The 23,483-nt window shown below is 44.8% G+C and overlaps 1 protein-coding gene across 1 annotated transcript in view; it reads right to left on the bottom strand.

Annotated features, from left to right (window-relative positions):
- LOC138975901 (uncharacterized) overlaps positions 1 to 23,483 on the bottom strand; it is a 213,095-nt gene that overhangs the window by 85,106 nt on the left and 104,506 nt on the right. Inside the window, exons 3-4 of the mRNA XM_070348671.1 lie at positions 18,352 to 18,556; positions 6,780 to 6,999 (exon numbers count right to left, since the gene is read on the bottom strand). Coding sequence (XP_070204772.1) covers positions 6,780 to 6,999; positions 18,352 to 18,556 — 425 coding nt within the window. The remainder of the gene's footprint in view (positions 1 to 6,779; positions 7,000 to 18,351; positions 18,557 to 23,483) is intronic.

Below are 23,483 nucleotides of genomic sequence, written 5' to 3'. Positions count from 1 at the left end.
CGATGAACAGTATTGTCTTTTCATTGACATTTCCCCAATAAATAAGGAACAAGTCACTGAACTTAGTTATTTACGGTCTACTGCATAATGTTCTTCCTTTTAAACTTTACCAGTAACCCAAAGTTTCGATCCTATAACCAATCTATGTTTGTCCAACAGTTTTACCGATATAAAATTATTAAACACAAGTTCAACATACAGTAATTGTTGTACTTATTGTGAGAACGAAATTGATTATACTGATTTTTTTTTCTCCCAGAAACTTATGTTGACTTGGAAATGCGTTAAGGATAAAGTGATTTGTAAATATAATATGATTATTAAAAACTACCGTAAAGGAAGTTTTTGGGGCGTGTTTAAAATACATTTAGAAATAGTATTGTTAACGATATAGGTACATTTAAAGTAGAAAATTTAATATAAAAAGCAGAAAAAAAGAAAAGAAAAAAAGATCAATGAAGAGGGATACTCCCCGCAAAAAAAAAATAAAAAAAATAAAAAAAGGATTGAAGCAAGCAGCTGAGATCAACAACAAAAAAACAAAAAAAAAGTTCAACATAGGCCTAATCATTTACTCTTCTCCTAACATTCAAGCCAACAAAGTCATGTGTCATAGGCAGTCATTCGATTCCAAGACAATCATCACAGGTTTGAACCGACCCTTTCGTTTAACCATTCAAAAAACAACAGCAATAACGCTGTTAGTACTACAGCGCGCTCAACGTTCGCCTTTTTGAACTCGCGATGAGATTTGTTTCTTCTGGTGGCAAGCTTACCGTTAACAAACGCATGCGTACTAGTTAGGATTCCCCCAATTTTCGCGACCTTGACCGAATACTCTCGAAGTCACCACTCCGGCGTTAATGCATAGTGAACAGTTGGAAAGTTAAACTTCGGGAGTTCCCACTTCCGAAAGAGGCCTCTACTTCCAGTGTTGCTGACTTCCTCCTCATGCATACGGGCCCAGATCGATCGAGGTCGCCCAGTCTCCTGGGCGGAGGGAGTCTCTGACCGAGGCTGGCGTCTCCATCTTGAATTGTATCTCTCTCAGGAAGGTATTGAGATGAGACAGATCCAAGACGGGACGCCACGCTCCTGAGGCCTTGGGAACGGCAAAGAGCCGCCCGTAGAACCCGAGGGAGCTGTGGTCTAAGACCCTCTCCACCGCACCCTTCTGTAGCAGGGAGGCAATCTCCGACCGAAGGACGGATCTGGCTTCCTGCGAGAAGGGGGGCTTGAAGACCGGCGGACGCCTGGACAGAGGTGCCTTCGCGTCCTGCCACAGCAGACGGAAGCCCGACCTCACCACAACCACAATCCATTGGCTTTGTACAGAGACCAGCCAATGCGAAAGTGCCCGGGAGGGGCCCCCCGCCATCACAAAGTGGAGGGCGCGGGGGGGGGGGGGGGGGGGTGAGATCGGGAGCACTTCATTGGGGGTGAGGCTTGCTGCTAGAGCCGCCCCTCCCCCTGCCCGAAGCCGTTCGTTTTCTCGAACCTCGAGAAACCGAACGGGACTGTCTTTTCTCTGCCAGTTTCGGCGGAGCAGAGGCCTGAGCCTGCTTAGGCTGAGAAGGCTTTTTCTGTTTCAAGCTCTGAAGGGAGAAATCAGAGAATTGTTGATCCCTGTTTGACCGAATCTCTTGTCTTCGGGCATCAAAGACGAGATGTCCGAAGAGAGAGCCCTCCACCACCGGGAAAGCACGCAAAGTGTCCCTCGTAGCCTGCTCAGTAAACTGAGAGTTTGAGAGGAAAAGATCCCGTCGACACATCACTGAGTAAGCGTATTGAAGAGAGGAAAGTTTCATCTGTTCTTCGTTCACCCTGGCAAGGGCAGACAACAGAGTCGAAACATCGTCAGCATCCTGGTCTGCACTGAGTGTGAACGGATCCAGTGACTCGGTGAGAGAACGAGAGAGAGCTCTGATCAGAGTCTCTGAAATGGAGGCAAGCTCCAAAAGCTGACGACCCAATTCCTCCAAAGCAACCAGCGTGTGATCCTGAAACACCACGCCTGCGTCCTTCTTAATCTGCTTGGCAAGCAGAGGAAGCATTTCCTGCGTCACCAGTAACGATGCACGCGGAAGCGCAAAAGAAGCCAGCAAGTTCCGGTTAGCCTTCTGCAACGTGAACCTCTTATGGGAAGACGGTACAAAGGTAGAAGACTGTGAAGCCGAGGCCAGCCATGGCTGAGCCTGCTCCGGAACTGCCCCTTGAGGAACCAGAAGCGGAACAGGAACAGTGGGAATCCCACTTCCTGGAGGAGATGGTGTGGCCAAGACCTGCGAAAAATGGAACGCTACCGAAGGTGATTCCACGAACCGGAAGTATGAATCATCATCCTTCGCGGAACGGAAATCGGACATCGCCGACGGGGCAACCGAAGCGAAAGCCGAAGAAGCCGATGCACCCTCCGGAAAATATCTCGAGGTAACCTCAGCCGCAGACTCGAGGGCAACCTTGAGCTTTTCCGAAAAACCAGAACGTGTCTGATCACTGGTGACCGACGGAACGTCGGAATAATCCAGCGAAGGACCTAAGTCAACGTTGCTGGGGGTCGGACGGTGAACGGAATGACCGGAAACCGGAAACCCGTCCCCCCGGAAGCCATCCGATCTGATACCCTGACCGAAATCAGGATAAGAGTAGGAGGAAGGCACGTCCGTAACCGCCGGAACCGGAAAAGCAGTCAAAACAACTCCCGAAGGGTGAAACACTGACTGCCCCGGCCAGGGCTGTGACATCACCTGCCCAAAGGGCGGGCGCTGCTCCTCACTCACCGACATCCGAGAGGAAGTGCCAGGAACGGGAGCAGTAAATCCGGGGGGAGCCGGAAACGCCCAAAGGGCAGTCCACGGTCAACCCTGGACAAGACCTCAGCGGGTACTTGCGGCTAGGGACCTATGCCTCCGGTAGGAACCGGAGGCGCAGCAGCCGGAACCGGCTGCCGCCCTTGCTCCAAAACACAGAAGCCTTCGACGAGGCAAGGGTGAGACGGAACAGAAGTTTGCGGGTTGTGATCCCGCGCCAAAGAACTGTTTCCCAGCAGGAAATGTCCGGCAGCCTCGCGAGGGTCGGTGGACCAGTCCGACTTACCGGAGACGCCAACGAAGAGGCAAGTAGATCCGCCCTAGACGAAGTCGCGGCCGGAACCATCAAGGAAGCCAAAGACCGCGCGTCCCCCACAGCAGGCGGGAAAACAACAGAGGCCGTAGGCTTGGAACGTTGCATTTCTTCACACACCAAAGTGCGAATCTCTGGAACTAACGACGTCAATAACGAAGACACCAGGGATGCTGGCTCTGAAACCGGAATGGAGGGAGAGCGAGAAGAAACAGAACGAACAGAAGTGTTTGACTGCCCCACAACCGAATGGTCATTCAGGGCAGAAATGGGTACGGCCATAACCGTATTACGAGCCTCGTCCGAGACAACAACCATAACAGGAGGCTTGGAAGCTGATGAAGAAGCTTTAGGTTTAACTCTGCCCTTAACATCAGCCTTGCCACGTTTCTTATCGCTGTCAGACATGCTGACGCACAAAATGGCGGCCAAAGCACAAACGTTACTGAAAAATTACAAGTCCACCATGTGGACGAAAAAATATCAGCAACAACAAAAATTCCTGCCAACAAAGTATAAACAAGAAGGGCAAAGCCCATACGACTCACATGCTTGACCTTGACCTTTACATGACCTTGACCTTCAGCTAAACCTAAGCAATGACATCATACACTAAGAACTGCTTTACACATTTTTCCTACCAAAATACATGTGACCTTGACCCAAGTTCAAGGTCATCCAAGGTCATGCAACACAAAGCTGTTAATTCAAGACATAGGAAGTACAATGGTGCTTATTGGCTCTTTCTACCATGAGATATGGTCGCTTTTAGTGGTTCACTACCTTATTTTGGTCACATTTAATAAGGGTCAAAATGACCTTGACCTTGATCATATGTGACCAAATGTGTCTCATGATGAAAGCATAACATGTGCCCCACATAATTTTTAAGTTTGAAACAGTTATCTTCTATAGTTCAGGGTCAAGGTCACTTCAAAATATGTATACAATCCAACTTTGAAGAGCTCCTGTGACCTTGACCTTGAAGCAAGGTAAACCAAACTGGTATCAAAAGATGGGGCTTACTTTGCCCTATATATCATATATAGGTGAGGTATTAAATCTCAAAAACTTCAGAGAAAATGGGAAAAATGTGAAAAATAGCTGTTTTTTAGACAACATTTATGGCCCCTGCGACCTTGACCTTGAAGCAAGGTCAAGATGCTATGTATGTTTTTTGGGGCCTTGTCATCATACACCATCTTGCCAAATTTGGTACTGATAGACTGAATAGTGTCCAAGAAATATCCAACGTTAATGTTTTCCGGACGGCCGGCCGGACGGACGGACGGGGGGGACGGACGGACGGACGACTCGGGTGAGTACATAGACTCACTTTTGCTTCGCATGTGAGTCAAAAAAGGAACAAGCTCACCGACTACAAACGCAGAAGGTAAACAGACGGGTAAGTGGGCGCCGGCGGGTGTCAAGCAAACACCAAACAGCAAAAATAACAACCTCCTCTCAAGAAGCTGAAAAGTCGTATGATATAGACCACGTGTTGAATAGCGGTAGTGACGTAGCATGCACCAATGGCTACGTTTACACTTTTTGTGGTGGGGTTGCTTCCCTTTAAAATTATTTAAAACGTGTAGCCTTTTCAGACCTTAGCATCTCAGACTGTGTCAATGCTATATGATTCGGAGTAAGAATATGTAAATAATTTTAATCTCAATTTAAAAAAAAAGGTCAGGTTTTTTTGGTTGGATCCGCCCCTGCACTGAGAAAATACATAATTATTTTCATTTATATTAGTATACTTACCATACATCACGTGTGCTTGATCTACTAGCAAGCGCCTGGAAATGCTGATTAAAATGGGGCAGAGTGGTGCAAGGGACATAACCAACTAGATCTGGGCAAAGATTTAAGTGGGTGACCTCCCTTAACCTGGGTCATCCCAGCATACAACTCTTCCTTTCTGAAATAGTACTATTTCAATAAGAAGCGGCCATTTAATTTTTTCGTTGTCCGGCCGCCAATATAAAAAGACTTTTATAACCTCTGTTATGGTCGACCGTGAGCTAACTTCGGCACATCAATAGCTTGTTACTCCTAAGAGAGAGCAATAAATAGTACCAACAAGAAAAGCAAATGCTTACACGACTCTCCTTCCCTTATTTCCCATTAGAGAGAAGTTCAAGTTTTACGCCCTCAGGGCAAAGCCATTAGGGGCATGTTCCCGGGTTTTACCCCGACTTTAGATGAGATACACGAGTGAATGCGTGTTTAGGTTGTATCAGCCATCTGCACTTTAGGCAGACTGGCCGATGTCTTTTACGTGCCACTGGGGTGCGTTATGGGACAGTCTCGGGGTCTGCACATAAAGTTGACCCCTGTCCGTCCCGACCCAGATTCGAACCTACGACCCTTGGATCACAAATCCAATGCTTTACTACCTGGTCGCCCATTTCCCATTACAGTGAGACCCCCTTGTGAGAAGTATCAGATATAAGTTTGGACAGTCTTTCGTTCGTCAAAGTGAAGGTCTACGAAAAGATCGTCTCTTTTGCGTTGTTCATTTCTAGTTGTGGAGAATCTGGATTAAGTTTTCAGAACGTGTGACGTCATAGCAACACGTACCATTATCCGTACACGTTCCGGTCTTGGCGACATCTCTAATATCCCCCAAAACACACACACACACAAAACCATATACAAACTTACTGCACCCCCTTAAACCCCTGTCACACTAGGGCTGCGTCCTCACGGCGTTCCCGCGGCGTCCAAGAAAATGAAGAACACCGAAGTGCGCGGGTCTCCTACAGCGCAGGCATCTCCATTTGACGCTCGGCGTTCTGATATGCGCGAGTAGGAACGCCGTAGGGTAGCCGTAGCAGCGCAGTAAGGTCTCCTACAGCGCCACAAGAGCTCCGTTGGCGCACAATACGGACGCAGTAGCAGTCGGCGGCGCTTGCACGGAGACCTCAAGGAGATGTCACTGCGCTTCTCCCGCGTCCATCAGCGTTTGCAGGGAGACCTCACGGAGTCCTTGGTGTTGTCACCGCGCTTCTACCGCGTCCGTCAGTGCGTTTGCAGGAAGTTGCCAGTGCGTTGTGAGCCAACCCCATAACGCAGAGTACACTCCCCTGTCGTATACATGCACTTCCGCTTAATCGACACGCCGTGGACGCGCAGTGACAACTCCTAGCACGCCGTGAGCACTCCGTGAGAGCGCAGTCAATAGCAGAATTTTCCTGCGATCCCATGGCGCTCTGAGAAATGTACAACACCGTGCCAACTCGTGAGGACGCAGCCCTAGTGTGACAGGGGTATTACCACCACCAATCACTAGCCTTGTACTCAAAACCCTCTAAATTTTGAAAAAAGAGTGAGTTTTTTTTAACCATAATTAGAACCATAATTTTCTAGACCAAATTAATGTTTTGCTGGCCAAGACAAAACATGTGTACTCAGACACTAATAAGTGACCTCATTTCTGACACTATGACCAATAGTCTAAGCTGTGACCAAATACATCCGCGATAACCTCACGTTAAGTTTTTTGTCCACGGACGGTCCATACAGACGGACACAGCTCATCACTAAGTTTCACCGATTACTCAGGTGAGTCAAAAATGGTGCATGTAATGTGACAGACAGGTGAACAAACACACACACACACAATTAGTTATCAACATCGGTTCAACAGAGACCTTGGGCTGTCGTGGATGTGGTGTCGACAAAAAGACACTGCTTTCAGCAGCGCCTGGTTGATGTAGCTGATTTTTGTAACGATGTCGGCTGGGGCAGATGGGTGCCGCAGGAGGCGGCAGCACAGTGTCCTGGGTCGTCCGTTCCTCTCTCCACCGGTTGCTCTTTTTAACCTGGCTCTCCAGGCAACGCACATTACGCCTATCTTCGGTATGTCCTGGTCTGGAGATATACACATCACATGCCTGGGTTGGAACAGAAGTTCTTGTACTCACTAAGAAGTTTCAACATTTTTATGGGATGGTCGTTGGGGATGGTATAAAGTCTTCAAAAGTAACAAAATGTCCAATTTTCAGGGCGTAATCATGGCTCCCTTCTAAAGTAAAAGTCAATTTTTATATGACTGCTAGATTCGTAAGAAAGGGCTTTTGATGCCACACTCGAGGCCATTGGACCTGAGGGTCATCAAGCTAATTACAAGGGTATATCAACTAAGATTACAAGTAAACTAACAATAACATGCTTTAGTAAATCTTGTTCTTTATATGCTTCTATCCAATGTACTGCGCATATAACATTTCCCGGTTTTGTCTTCATGGGCAAATATTTTACCTTTTTACATTTAGTCAAGTTTTTGTAGCCGCCGGCTATTTATAGCCCGGCTATACTTAGGTTTCCCTCTTGTGGTTGTTTGAAAGTCTAGTAGTTGATTGTCGACTGGGGACTGTATCTCTGGTACTCTGGGGTCACTTGAGCTCAAATATGGCGAGTAGCCTGGAAATGTGGGGCCAAGGGTTTGTGCAAAAAATTACGTTCCTAACGGTAGGCAAACGGAAGATATTAGCTTTACAGGTTATTCACTTTTTTGGCACCTGGCCAGGAAACAAAATTCCCCGTAAAGCGGGTGCTAAAGATTTCGCATAAGGACGCGCGTTTCAACCTAACACTTGACGTCGAAGACATGAGCTAAGTGAGAACTAAAACCTTTATACACGAAGCATGGAAGCTTTTACAAAGCATGGGCGTGTACACTCGTCAGATAACATGTTTTTTAATTCGTTTCAGCTGTTGTCAAAGATGTTTTCAACTTAAATTGATTGTGGTACTGTCATTGCGTATGTCTGGGTTTGAAACATCGTCCCGCGGCGCTCTTGATGTGTGGAGGGGTTGATATACTCTAAGAGAGGCTTGTTTTCGACGAGCGCACAATAGCTCAATCGTTTAAGGCACTTCTGTGGCAAGGCGTAGGTGCGTGGTTCGACGTTGCTTATGGACCGAATATTTTTTTGTTTATTATTTTCATCCGAGCATGCAGCTTTCACTTTTTTCTTCTGCACTCCTTTCTGGCTCTCTCTTTCATTTTATTTTAATATTTTTATAAGTTATTTTTTTAATGAAAATTTTACCAATTTTTTTATAATTTTTTTAAAAATTTCTTCTGCACTCCTTTCTCGCTCTCAATTTTTGTAATGTTAATTTTTTTCAATTTTTTATTTTTATTTTTTTTTAAATTCATTTAATTTTTTTATTAGTGTCAAAAATGACACACGGTCAACTCAGCTGGTTTTGCTCTGAGTGAGTGCAGGTGACCTCAATTAGCTGACGGTGACACCTCTCTGCCCACAGAGGGGCTGGGGAGGGGGGGGGGAGACAGGGGGGGGGGGGAGACAGGGGGTGGGGGGTGGGATGGTAGTCAGCTGGAAGTGAAAGATCTCTGGAGGTAATGAAGAGGTGTACTCTTCCAAAGTTCAGTTGTCACGGCTTCGGGTAAGTAAAGCAGTGTTGTGTACAGGCCTCTTAGTGGTTAGTCGAGACTTTCTAAAATAAGGTCTAAGGACTGTTGTTGTTATCTGTTACTTTGATGCCGACAGCTCTGTCTGTCTGTCTGTCTGTCATTCTGTCTCTCTCTCTCCCCCCCCCCCCCCCTCTCTCTGTCCCTCTCTCCCCCCCTCTCTCTCTCTCTTTCTCTCTTAGTATGGTTTGAAACTGTTAAGCGTGACTTAAGGTCGCGGATTAGGTCACAGGTCAACTGTTTGTTTAGAGACGGTATCCATGTCCTACCCCCGTGTCACCACGGGCGGCTACTTTGCCCGTTAAGGTCAATGCTTGCTATTACATTTTTTAACATAAGAGGGGGAATTGAGATGAGGGTCGTGGTGTATGTGTGTGTGTTTGTATAGAGCGATTCATGCAGATAAACTACTGGACCGATCTTTATGACTGAAACGTTACATGAGAGTTCCTGAGTATATCACCATACGTGTTTTCATTTTTTTTATAAATGTCTTCGATGACGTCATATCCGGCTTTATGTGAAAGTTGAGGCAGCACTGTCACGCTCTCATTTTTCAACCAAATTGTGCAGATAAACTACTGGACCGATCTTTATGAAACGTTACATGAGAGTTCCTGAGTATATCACCATACCTATTTTCATTTTTTTGATAAATGTCTTCGATGACGTCATATCCGGCTTTATGTGAAAGTTGAGGCGGCACTGTCACGCTCTCATTTTTCAACCAAATTGTTTGAAATTTTGGTCAAGTAATCTTCGACGAAGCCCGGACTTTGGTATTGCATCTCAGATTGGAGGCTTAAAAATCAATTGATGAGTTTGTTCATTAAAGTTGTCATTAAAATCGATTTTTGGCAAACAGATTTAAAATTGATTGTGTCGTATTCTTGGTTTAAGCGTGTTTTTATTAATTTCTTGTATACACGTTATAAACAGTAGCAACATTAAGAACGTTAACAAGCAGACTGCTTATGGACACGTAGCCGAGGAAAAACAAATGTCATCATATTTTTGGAAATGCATTGCATTATATGCCCGCAGGCAGGTGCATGAATCTGTCTGTGATAATGAATGTTTATGTTTGTAATTTTATGTCGTTGGGATAAGTATGTGCGTGCGAATTAATATGTGTACTTTAATGTGTTATTCCCGACTTAATTGTAGTAGAGTTTGGGACATAGCACATGGTGGTCGCCATTATTAGCCTCGGCTTTCCCATGTGTGTGGGGCTTCAAACCTCCTGTTAAAATACACGTGGAAAAAACACTTTTGGACAAGAATTAAGATAAGTGTCGTCACGGTTTTGTTTGCTTGTTTTGGGGTGGTTTTTTTTTCGAAATCAGATTCAATCTTTTTCGTTCTGTAACTTGTTCATTTCTTTGATTCTATGTTCCTAAACCTTTATTCGTAACTAAAAATGTGTCTAGTTTCTAATGGAGTTCCATATCGATACACACCGACACATATTTTGCAAGCACAAGAAGAGTAATTGCTATCTGAGTGTAAATATTCAGAATTATGTACAATACCAATGAATAATTATACAAATTAGATTTGTTTATAAATGATGTCATTTCTTTACAGCTAAAAATATCTACCAATCAGGTTGTTGGCGCGAAATTAACGTCACGTGATGAGGGACGAGTCGCCATCTTGTAACTGCCAGACTCATGTTATCTATGTCTGCTTAGAGTTCCAATAAACAGCTGAACTCCCTACAGATTGTGTAGTGTCGCATATTCGTATGAGTGAACACACATACATGGTGTCAGAAGTAAAGACGAACTGAAAACAAACCATGCTACGTCTTGACCCCCCAAAACAGTTCAGCTTCAGGGCGGCGGAATGGCCCGCGTGGAGTCAAGAATTCAAAAGATTTCGCAGCGCTTCTAAACTTTCATCCAAAACAGTTGCAGTTCAGAGGGACACGCTCCTCTACGTGATGGGGCCAGAGTCCGAGAAGGTTTTTCATTCTCTTCCAGTCAGTACTACAGAAGAGGGAGAAGAAGAACAGGCACAGGACTTTGAAACTCTCATTCAAGAGTTGGACCTTCACAGTCAAAAAGAACATAATTCACGAAAGGACAACGTTCCAAGAAAGGAAACAGAAGGAAGGGGAAACTGTAGAGGAATTCTACCGATGTCTTCGATCGCTCGTAGCACACTGTGAATACAAGGACACAGAAGACCAGGTACGAGATAGACTGGTTGTGGGTCTAAGGGACAGAAGACTAAAAGAAAAGCTCCAGTTAACTCGAGATCTGTCGTTGCATAAAGCGCTAGAAATAGCCCGACAGCACGAACAAATAAAGATACAGATGAGAGAGCAGCAAAGCGATTTGGCGGAAACTGATGAAACAAGATCAACATTCCGACGTAGGGGTGTAACAAACACTGACAGAGCCAGCAAGAATACCCAAGAAAATTCGACATACCGAAAATTGAACTCTTCAGGATATTCGCACCACGAAGGTCAGAGAGGGAGAAGACGGTTTAGAGACACAAGTTCAGGTTCCAGGGAGAATTGTGAGTGTTGTGGTCTGCAGCATCCTGAAGGCCACTGTCCGGCACGAGGCAAAGAGTGCAACAAATGCCATCGAAAAAACCATTTTGCTCGTGTTTGCCGTAGCGTTCGTGAAATAGCAGAAGACAGTGAGAAAGAAGATGAGTTCACTATCGACTCCGTCATTGAAGATGATAGGGACAGTTGGGTGGTGAAACTACGCATCAAGAATATGGACATACCTTTCAAGATCGTTACCGGCGCTGATGTCTCCATCATGAATGAGAACACTTTCAGAAAAATGAAGAATCAACCAAAACTGAAAGATTCGAAGATTTGGCTTACTTCACCAGGGGGAAAACTGTCGGTGAAAGGAGAGTTCTACGCCCAAACAGCAGTGAAAGGAAAATCATTCAAATTTCGCATCATAGTTGTCAGGAACAGAGCAGGAAGCAATTTGCTTAGCAGAAAAGCTGCTGAGAAGATGATGCTTGTCAAGCGTATGGATGAGGTGAAGCAAGATGTCTTTCGTTCGAGTGGACTCCTAAAAACAGAACCAGTTCCAGTTCAACTGAGAAATGATGCCACACCATTCTGCGTGACGACAGCACGTCGAGTTCCCTTTCCTTTGCAAAACAAGGTAAAAGAAGAGCTGCAGCGAATGAAAGATGCAGGCATCATCAGAGAAGTAGTGGAACCGACCGATTGGTGTGCGCCCATTTCATTTCATTTCATTTTCATTTCATTTTCATTACTTTATTGTCCCATCGCTGGGAAATTCGGGTCGCTTCCTCCCAGTGGAAAGCTAGCAGCAACGGAGTCGCGCTACCCAGGTGTCTGCGTGTTTAGGTGTATTCAGCCACCTGCACTTATGGCAGAATGACCAAGGTCTTTTACGTGCCATTGTGATGACACGGGGGTGGGACATGGCTTCCGTCTCTGGGTCTGCACATAAAGTTGACCCGTGTCCGTCCCGGCCCGAATTCGAACCTGCGACCTTCCGATCACAAGTCCAGTGCTCTACCATCTGAGCTACCGGGCCCCCATGGTACCTGTAGTGAAACCAAAGGGTAAAATCCGAGTCTGTGTTGACTTCAAACGTCTCAACATGTCTGTCAAGAGACCGTACTGCATGCTTCCAAATTTGGAGGATATAGCACCCCAGATGGCTGGAGCGACTGTGTTCTCTACTCTAGATGCATCATCAGGGTTTTTCCAGATTCCGATTCAGGAAGACTGCCAGCACCTGACTACGTTCATCACACCTTTTGGACGTTATTGTTTTGAGAGAGTCCCCATGGGAATTTCCCTTGGGCCGGAAGTCTTCCAGACGAAAATGAAAGAAACACTGGAAGGCCTTGAAGGATGTGAAGCCATCATGGACGATACCATTGTATATGGCAGAACAGAAGAAGAACATGACAAGAGACTTCAAGCTGTTCTACAGAGAATTGAAAGCTCAGGAATGAAATTAAACAAAGAGAAATGCAAGTTCAAGAAGGAACAGGTCAAGTTCTTTGGACACATTGTGAGTGCAGCGGGAATCAGTCCAGACCCAGACAAGGTAGAGGCGATCGTCAATATGCCAGCGCCAACATCACTGACAGAACTTCGCACCGTCTGCGGTATGCTCAACTACCTTGGCAAGTTTGTCTCTGGCATGGCCACTGTCATAAAACCAATGACTGATTTGATGAAGAAAAACACTGCGTGGTGTTGGGGACCATCACAACAGCAGGCTTTTGCTGCAGTAAAGGGGAAAATCACCTCCAGTACAGCCTTGGGGTTCTTCAACCCGGAAAGAAAGACGGTCGTCAGTGCTGACAGCAGCAGCTACGGGCTTGGCGCAATCATCATGCAGTGGGAAGGTGAAAGACTTATTCCCATCGCATACGCTTCCAGGACTCTCACAGAAGCAGAGAAACGCTATGCACAAACCAAAAAGAGTGTTTAGCATCAGTTTGGGCCTGCGAGAAGTTTTCCAAGTATTTGATTGGTTTGGACAGATTTGAACTGCAAACTGACCACAAACCATTGGTTCCGCTAATGACGACAAAGGATTTAGGCAAAGCACCAGTGAGATGCCAGAGACTGTTGATCAGGCTGATGCGTTTTAAAGCAGAAGTTGTGCATGTTCCAGGAAAGTCGATAGTGATAGCCGATACACTTTCAAGACTTCCGTTACCTCATACAGCAGAAGATAGAAGCAGAGTCGAGACGGTCACTGCGTATGTGGACAGTGTGGAGTCCAGTTGGCCAGTCAGCAGCCAACGCTTGGACATACTGAGGTCAGCCACAGTACACGACCCAGAACTACAGCAGGTGATGAGTTACGTGCTCAACGGCTGGCCGCAGGTGGTGTCCGCCAGTCTACAGGCATACCAACAAGCCCAGGGAGAGCTGTCTTTGATCAACGGCTTGTTGGTGTACGACAGTCGCATTGTGGTTCCTGCAGACCAACGACAGCACATACTTCAACAGCTTCACGAGACGCACCAAGGTCTTCACAAGTGCCGTCAGAAAGCACAGAAGGCGGTGTGGTGGCCAGGAATTAGCCGAGACCTGAAACAGCTCATAGACTGTTGCAGAGTATGCAGGGAGCAGCGCCCGGCACAGAGACTGATGCCCTCAGTCCTGCCCGAACGCCCATGGCAGAAGCTGGGAGCTGACCTCCTTACGTTCGAAGGAAAAGAGTACCTCGCGGTCATAGATTACTACTCCAGGTGGCTGGAAGTGGTACGTCTCCAGAAGACAACAGCTACAACAGTGATCTCAAAATTTTGCCACATCTTTTCAACGCATGGAATACCAGATCTGATTGTATCAGACAATGGACCACAATTCAATTGCAAGGAGTTCCGGGACTTTGCAAACGAGTTCCACTTCAAACAGCAGTTCAGCAACCCAGCTTTTCTCCAAAGTAATGGGGAAGCCGAAAGCGGAGTGCAGATAGCGAAAAGAATTCTACGACACTGCAGACCTGTTTACCCCCATAAGTGTTTTGGAGTAATGCTCAGCCCCAAAAATAGTAATCCTGGCACAAAAATAGTAATCATCCAGCATTCGTCGCCAATTACAACGCACGTGACAACTGTATCTGCGAAACGCAATCATGCACATATATCCATCATTCACAAACAAAACACATCAGTCAGTTTTTGTAGTCATCATAATTTCAAAGCAGATCACATCAAAAGCACATGCATCACTGATTCTTTTTCTTTTGCTCGTATATAGTAGGCCTTTTTCAGTGTGTCAAGCGCTTCTCTACTGTACTTGCGCTTGCCGAATGAGTGAGGGCGAGACTTCACCACTAGAAGGCTCTCCAGCGTCTCATCAGACAGATATGATCTCTGGTCAGTCCTGTGCTTTTTCACCCCATTTTGCCATTGAAAAAAACAATGCCAAACATGTGAATTAATAAAAATAAAAATAAATTTTTTAAAATTTTTTTTTTATGAAAATCGTAGTCTTGACACGGATAACGGAATGGCGTATTTTTTGCAGAAAATCGTAATAAATTACGCCAAAATCGTAAGGGTAAACAGGTCAGCGACAGGCATCGCCCCAAGTCGCTCTGTTAAACTACAGGGCAACGTCACATTCAAGCACTGGTGTGAGCCCGGCAGAAGCCATGATGGGGAGGAAACTACGTACAAAACTCCCCATTCTGCCAGAAAATCTGGAGCCGAAGCCGCCGAGCGACAACGACATATAGTACATCCGAGAAGCAGATCACAAGACGAAAGACAAGTACAAACAAAACTACGACAGAAGGCATGGAGTTGTGTCTTTGTCACCGCTCGAGCCTGGGGATGCCGTGCTCATCAAAACGGATGCAGAGAGAACATGGGGAAAACAAAGTACTGTTGTTGGAGCTGATCCGCACAACCGTACTTACCTGGTCAACTCACCATCAAGAGTTCTACGCAGAAACCGACGGCATCTCCAACAGCTACCCATACCATGCCGTGACTTCATTCCAAGTCTTTCAACATCGGGCCCAACAGCTGATTCTCAGGACATCGAAGACTCCAAGGACGTCCCATCGCGTCAAGACACAGCTACAGATAATACTGTGCCAACAATCCCTGGGTCACCAGGGCAGCTAGTGGATATAGAGCCAACACTCCAATGCGCTTCCGAGACGGGGAAGCGAAGTGATTGGATATGTGTGTTGCCCACTTCAGCGTTATGCTGATAGCTGATTTAGTTTTTGTTTTGTTTCAAAAGCTCAGTGTAGCCCAGAGCTTATAGGTATAGCCTAGTCAATTGTGTTTTGTTTCAAGAGCCTGTACCTCTGATTGTGTAGTCAAAGTCAGAGTGTAATTTCATTTTTCTCAAGATCAGTGTAGTTTTGAGCTTTTAGTTTCTATTGGGACATTCTTTTTCTTCACAAGGATGACTCTCAAAGTGGATTACTTCTTCCTGGATTATTCTGCAAATTACAAGGTGTTTCCAGAAAGTAAATTGTGGAGAATAAGTTTGACAGGGAGGAAAGAAGGGAATGAAGTTTGATTCAGAGTGAAGAAGTCTATCGAAAACAATGATTGAAAGACTGGTTAAAACTGAAGATCAATGAACAGTTTGAAAGTTGGTTAAAACAGAAAAGAAAAGTTTGAACGTTAAAGTTATTTCAAAGTTTGGTATAGAGCCGATTCCTAATAGTGCGAGTTAACTGTTTTCTGTTTTCTTTAAGGTTCATTTGTTGTTTCTTTGAAGAAAAAAAAAAGGGGAGATGTTTAGAAATGATGTCATTTCTTTACTGCTAAAAATATCTACCAATCAGGTTGTTGGCGCGAAAGTAACGTCACGTGATGAGGGACGAGTCGCCATCTTGTAACTGCCAGACTCATGTTATCTATGTCTGCTTAGAGTTCTAATAAACAGCTGAACTCCCTACAGATTGTGTAGTGTCGCATATTCGTATGAGTGAACACACATACAGGGCCGGACCCAGGGGGGGTTCCAGGGGTTCCGGAACCCCACCCCTGGAAAAAGCATGTACCTTGCTTTGACTTTTACTAGTTTTAGCACCAAAACAATGCTGCTCTTAACCCTCAAAACAAGGCCCAGAATGCACCAGATTGCACAGATTGTAACCGTTTTTCAAAATTTTTTCGGGGGAGCATGCCCCCGGACCCCCCTAGTTCGCGCGCCTGCTTTGCAGGCGCGCGCTTGTGGCTTCGCCACTTCGCTGATTTGCCCCCCCAAAAAAGGAGGAACCCCCCCCTTACAACTCATTTGGTCCGGCCCTGCACATACAAGATTGTTGTTTGCTTTTCAGTTTAACCCTTTCGCTGCCAATCAAAACTTGCGTATGTGCATTCCTGACTGCCAGGGTATATTGGAGTTCGGGGTGTAATAATTCACAAAAAATTCTAGCTCCAAACTGGCAGTAGGTAGGTAAGTAAAACCTATGTTATTTTTAAAGGAAATTGAACCAAGAATCTGTTTTTAGTGTCTAATCATGGAAATAATAATTAGTTTGGCTTATAATGATGTTTAAATAAAATTATGAACTTTTGAAAAATCAGTCCGGCGCATCTTCCGGTGCCTGTGGATCAAACACAGGTGGCTGTTTTGCTTGCTCCAAGAAAGGATTATAATCACTGTCATCTACCTGTTTCTAACGAATCGTCCGAAAGAAGATATCCCCCTTCCCCTGTCAGTATCCATAATCATTTGCACCGCGCCTGTAGCGTCAGTCCGGCTTTGTTTTTCCCTACTAGGGCCCGGTCGACTGTCACCGTTAGCCATTTTGACGAGTCGAGATTTCTCTCCCCTACCCTGTCGCCAAGGCCGAAAATAGCCTTCAGACGCAAAACCGCGTCACCAGTTATGTTTATTCATGAGAATGAGGTATCCTTCCAAGCCATTGGCTGCTATTTGTGTGTCAGCAGTGACGTAGCATTTTTGGAAAATTCCCGAACGGAGAAGACGGGTAAACCCGTCCTAAGGCGCTGCGGCTGCACAAGCGCATGACGGGTATACCTGTTCTAAGGCAGTCAAGGGGTTAAGATAGAATTTCTGTTTATTGTTTTACCAATATTTTTGTTTGTTATAGGAATAGAACAAAAGGTCAATGAAATCTATTTCTCTAACACAATACGAGCTATGTTAAATCTGCACTATGGGATTTACCCATTCTAACAACAGAATATTTATGGAATGTAGTACGAAGGCTACCACAACGCAACAGTCTTATTCTTGTTTCTGTCATTAAACGGGTAACATTGTTTTTGTACAAGCTCGAAACCGAATTTATATTTCCAAAATAGTGCTGTAATAGGTTTGCCTACTGTGTTTTGTTAAGGATTATTCGGATCTGCAGGGAATTCATGAAAAACGTTTGACAGCAAAGGTGTGTGCCCAGAGTGGGTATCTGATTGGCTGCGGACCTAGGTGCACGAAGCGGGCATTCTGATGCGTCCCGGACCGCTGAGCCGAAATGTGACGTCACTATAGTCTTGGTTTTTTACTCGGGACGCGTCTGTCTTCTGCGCAAACAGTTTATAGCGGCTTCATTGAGAAGACTTGTGAGCATCTGAGATGGTACCCGACAAAACAAACTGTAAATCCACGCCTACAAAGATTTTTTTTCTTTTTCTTCAAAAGCTATTTGCAAAATGAACAATCTATATGTCCATAACACATACTTTGATTAAAGTGAACTCGACTTAACAGCAAAGACCAATTTCTATCTTCCGTTTTTGCGACGACGACAAATTGCTCCATTTTCCAGCCGGAACGTCTCGCAAAGGCCCCGTCCCGACTGTGTGAGGGGGAAAAAAGAAGGTCACCGTCACTTGTTGTCGTGCTGAGTTGTCGGGCGTCTTCCCCGCAACCTCACTATTATGCAAAACGGCACGGAGCTTTGACTCGTCGGCATTATACTTGCCTCGTCTAAATATCGGACCCTTTTGCTACGCTGAAAACATAACTGTTAATGATAGGGCACCACTCAGAGTTCCCCCATATTTTATGACACTTCATTGAAAAATAGCGTAACAGCCATTTCTACGATAACCAACGTGTGATACCTTCCAAGTAGGTCTATGAATGTGCTGTATCATATTAACGCCATTAAACATTCTTCATGGTAAGGCAGAGAACTGTTATACTAAACTACGTTATCACTGTTATTCAGGCATGAAGCCCGACGTTAAACACCAAATAAAGAAAGAAAGAAAGAAAGGCATGAAGCCATTCTTCCTGATGCCCTTCCTACCACCACCAACCCACAACACACACACGTATTTATTATGGAACCAACCCGGCATAGCCGACAAGAACATGCTTTTCACTGCCTGGGGTCACAACTGGCATTGACTGTCGGGTTGTAGGTGAGAGTGGTGGCGGTTGTAGGTAGGCAGAGTCACGGGAACCTCTACTTCTCTCTCGAATCTGCTCAGCAAGACTCGCTTTGGGTAGCTCGTCTAGGCGATCACCACCTTCATCCAAGACTGGGACTGCTTGATCTGTCAATGCATAGTATTGAACTGTTGTCACAATTGTAAAAATATGTACATTCTGTTGCACAAACCGACCATAGAATGATTATTATGTATAATAATTCAACACACATCGTTATAGGTCCTTCGTATTGGTAATTCATATCAAACTAAGCATTAACCAGAAGGGAAAGTAAAGGGAATCTATGCAACAGATTATGACCGTACGTGATGTATACTATTTCTCTGTCGTCTGCTCCCGAAGCAGACGATTTTGTTTTGGAGCAACCCGTATGACACGGGGTGGGGTAAAACAGAGGATGATGGGTAAATTCTAAATATAGTCCACAATCATCCTGACTGCAAACAGTGACAGCCGAAATATTTGATGAGCTTTTGAGGAGTAGAAAAGCGACAATAATCCCGGCGAGTATCATTGTTTTTTAAGCTTTTCTGTTTTGATATCGTACCGCTATCATGGGCTTTCAATTGAAGTGAAAAACTTCGTGAGAGTGGTAGTTATAGTGTCTGCGAGAGCTTCAATGTTGAGCGAGCCTCGGTGCATTTCCACGGCGTGGGTGGGGCACGAGTCAAGGATTTGACAAGCCCCGCCTTTGTTCGGAAAGTGCGCCGGGTGAAGCCAGACACTCTTGTTGTCATGATTGGCGACAACGATCGTGTGCATTCATGCGATGTGGAAGAGCTGTCGTCAAACATAGTGGCGTCGGCCTCCTAATTCCACCGTACGCTGGGCGTTCCCCGAGTTAATTTGTGTGACACAACTATTACCTAGATGTACGAACGACCGATCATGCGTACTGTATGACAGGAAGGCTTTTCTCGCCAATGCAGAGATGAAAACCCTGATCAAAGACATAGATTATGTGCATTTTGTACAGTTTGATTTTGCACGTTTCGAACATGAAAACCAAATGCGTTTTGCTACACTGTTCAGGTATTACAAGGATGGCGTGCACTTGACTGATGAGGGCTGATGAGGGCTACTACAAAATGTACAAAGTTTTTCGATCTGTTGTCATTCAAGCTGTTGCAGCTCTGAGTGCAGAATGAATGATTTATATGTGAAAACCGAATCCTCAGGGACGTGCAGATCAACTGGCAATGCAAGGCAGTCGTGGGAGGTTGATGCTGAATGTGCCATGGTATATGTGTTGAAATGCTTTGTTTTATTGATGACTGTTACAGACAATGACTGAATGAAACACAGTTGTGTTAATTGGTTGAGAGGGCCAGTAACTAAGCCCTTAGATACACCAGTGATTAGTACACGGTTGAGAGCGCGTATCTGCCCTTAGATACACCAGTACAATATAATATGAAATTTCTCAAGTAAATTTTCATTTGATTAATATACTTACCCCATCTACGTCTGAGATGCTAGGTACTGAAAATGCTTACCCATCCAACAAACTAAGGGGAAGCAACCCCATCACCAAAAAGGCTTAAAACAGCCCTGGTAATAAGCCAGTACCCTGGGAGTTACCTCCCATTGGTGGATACTACGTCACTTCCTCCATGATCACATGGCCCAATCATACGGCTTAAAGAAATAAAACCATAAGCGGGGAGGCGGGCGGGCCTACACTATGTGATTGGGGTAAGTATATTAATCAAATGAAAATTTACTTGAGAAATTTTATATTAAATTACATATTCTTACTCCCAATCACATATAGCAGATAACATCAACAAGGCGGTGGGAAAGAAAAACTAACTCACTCTTAAGGCCTTGCCCGAAATTGGCCCGCTGCCAAAAAGGCAGGAAGGGCCCTGTGAGAAAGAAAATCCAACTCACTCTAACCCCTTGCCAGGAACTGGCCCGCTGCCAACAAGTCAGAAAGGGAAAAGAGAAATCCCTGATTGACAGCTAGGATGCCTTAGACAAAACTTGCTAAAGACAACCTCAGAGAGTCAGAAAGTTGTGCCCAGCACTTCTCCCCCGGACCGTAAAACGGTCCAGGAAGAAAGAAGAGCCCTGGATTACGAGAACCCGATCCGAGAGGAGGGGAAAGACAATCTGAACCCCCCCCCCCCCTTTTCTATTGTAAGGCAATGTCAAGGCCTGACAAGACGTGGAAGAACAAGAAGGGCAAAGCCCATACGACTCACATGCTTGACCTTTACATGACCTTGACCTTCAGGGTCAAGGTCAAATAACTAAACCTAGCAATGACATCATACACTAAGAACTGCTTTACACATTTTTCCTACCAAAATGAGACAATGACAAAAGGTGACGTTTTCATGTCAGTATGTCCCAAATGACATCACCAGTACATTTTTCATTCTATCTAATCTGTTTTCGTTCTATTTTTTCTAATAACATGCGTTAACAATTGATTGCCAACTGGAATGGAAGCGCACAAAAATTGTAACTTGATATGTAGTTTCTCTAGAGGGAAAACATCTTCCACTTTCATGTCAGTGTGTCCCGTGCAACATACATTTGCCAAACAGCTATGCGTAAGTAGATTATTTGTTAGTGGTATAGAACATACTGATCAACAATCAAAGTCAGTTTTCACATTCATGTTCTACCTATTTCTTATATGTTTATTCTTTTGGCAATGGTGAAATGTCAGCAATCGTGTGTCATTCGGGACAGTAGACATGACACCTGACCTTTTGTCACTGTCTCAAATACATGTGACCTTGACCCAAGGTCAAGGTCATCCAAGGTCATGCAACACAAAGCTGTTAATTCAAGACATAAGAAGTACAATGGTGCTTATTGGCTCTTTCTACCATGAGATATGGTCGCTTTTAGTGGTTCACTACCTTATTTTGGTCACATTTCATAAGGGTCAAAGTGACCTTGACCATATGTGACCAAATGTGTCTCATGATGAAAGCATAACATGTGCCCCACATAATTTTTAAGTTTGAAACAGTTATCTTCCATAGTTCAGGGTCAAGGTCACTTCAAAATATGTATACAATCCAACTTTGAAGAGCTCCTGTGACCTTGACCTTGAAGCAAGGTAAACCAAACTGGTATCAAAAGATGGGGCTTACTTTGCCCTATATATCATATATAGGTGAGGTATTCAATCTCAAAAACTTCAGAGAAAATGGGAAAAATGTGAAAAATAGCTGTTTTTTAGACAACATTTATGGCCCCTGCGACCTTGACCTTGAAGCAAGGTCAAGATGCTATGTATGTTTTTTGGGGCCTTGTCATCATACACCATCTTGCCAAATTTGGTACTGATAGACTGAATAGTGTCCAAGAAATATCCAACGTTAAAGTTTTCCGGACGGCCGGACGACTGGACGGACGACTCGGGTGAGTACATAGACTCACTTTTGCTTCGCATGTGAGTCAAAAAGGTCAGCTCCAGAGAAGGGTGACCAAACTCCACACAAAAGGAAAGAGAGAGACACCTGAGTACAAAGTACCAGGGTCCAACTCAATGATAAAAACTCAAAAAGAGCATAAGCGTTCCTAAAGATCCAAGAACGTGAAGAAACGCCCACCCCCCCCAAGCACACCGTACTGCCTCTCTGCGTTAGAGTACAATCTAACACAGGAAAGAAACATAGTACTCCTGGGTAGTGACATAAGAAAAAACGTCAAGAAAAAGCCCTGACTGCGATCTTAAACATCGTCACCCATAAAGCATGCTAAAGAAGGGAGCCGAAAACCGCAGTGTAGCTGCTCTCAAAAGAGAGGTAACCAGATATCCTCTACTCGTTTGTGCAAAAGCCGAAAAAGATACTACGAGAAAACAGCTACTTACAAAAAGCCTAAGCAACTGAAGAAGCGGAAGTCACAGCGGACGAAGTCTGGTGTGACCAGTAACCATGAACTAAACGGCTCAAAACCATAGTGTTCGCAGTTTAGTCTGCTTGCAGGTAATTGAAAACAAATCAAGAACCCAAAGCCGAAATCACGACTGGTAAGCATACAGGAAAGACCCGTGAAGCTGACCAGTCAAGAGACTCCCGAGACAAAGAGTTCTCAGGAAAAAATGGAAAGTTTAAATTCGAGATCAAATCAAGAGCCTTCCTGAGTTTGGGCGAAAAACCAGAACGCGTCTGTCCACGTCTAAAAGACTGCGGAACAGACACGGAGACCAACAGGCAAACGCCCTAGTCATAGTTGCCTGTGAAAGAAAGGTGACTTGTAAAAGAAACCCAACCTAACGGAAGTCGTTCTGACTCACCTCAGTGAGAGGATGAAGAAAGATTAGAAATCCGCCAACACGGGAACCCGAAATGCCATTGTCACACCACGAAATGCAGGGGACAATCGCACAGGCCAAGGCTAAGAGCCGTGACTCCCGTAGGCCAGCCATAATTCCGAAGTACCCGCCGTACACAGGTAGACGAAAGAAACAAAAGTTTCAGCTGACTCAAAAAAGATGCTGGGCTAAGAGCCCTCGGCAAGGAACCAGGAACATTAGCCAGCCCAGCAAACAATTTTACGTTGTATTCACGTTATATTCACGTTGGGTTACGTTGGGTTTACGTTGCGTTTCAACGTTTTTTTACGTAGATTTGTATGGACGAAATCACGTGGGAATAACGTTGGAAAACAACGTTGCATTTTACGTGACACCAACGTGAATGCAACGTGAATTATTGGTGGAAGTGGATTGTTCGTAAAAACATTACGTGAATTTTACGTTGTCACAACGTGAATTTTTGGTTGTGGTTGTGGTTTGGTTGAAATTGCGTTGCATTTTTACGTAATGTCCACGTGAATGGAACGTAAATTTTAGGTCAAAATTTAGATCAAAAATTACGTGAATTCTACGTTGACACAACGTAAAAGTTGTGTTTTGGTGCATTTTTTCTGATAAAATTGACGTGAATTACACGTCGACACAACGTGAATTTTTGGTTGTGGTTGTGGTTTGGTTTGATTTCGACGTGAATGCAACGTTGAGAGTGAATGTAGGTTTTGGTAAATGTATACACGCACACACAC

The sequence above is a fragment of the Littorina saxatilis genome, linkage group LG9, assembly GCF_037325665.1.
Source record: "Littorina saxatilis isolate snail1 linkage group LG9, US_GU_Lsax_2.0, whole genome shotgun sequence".
Classification (NCBI taxonomy): Eukaryota; Metazoa; Mollusca; class Gastropoda; order Littorinimorpha; family Littorinidae; genus Littorina; species Littorina saxatilis.
Note: the sequence above shows the minus strand (reverse complement) of the source record. Positions and strands in the feature narration are given on the sequence as shown.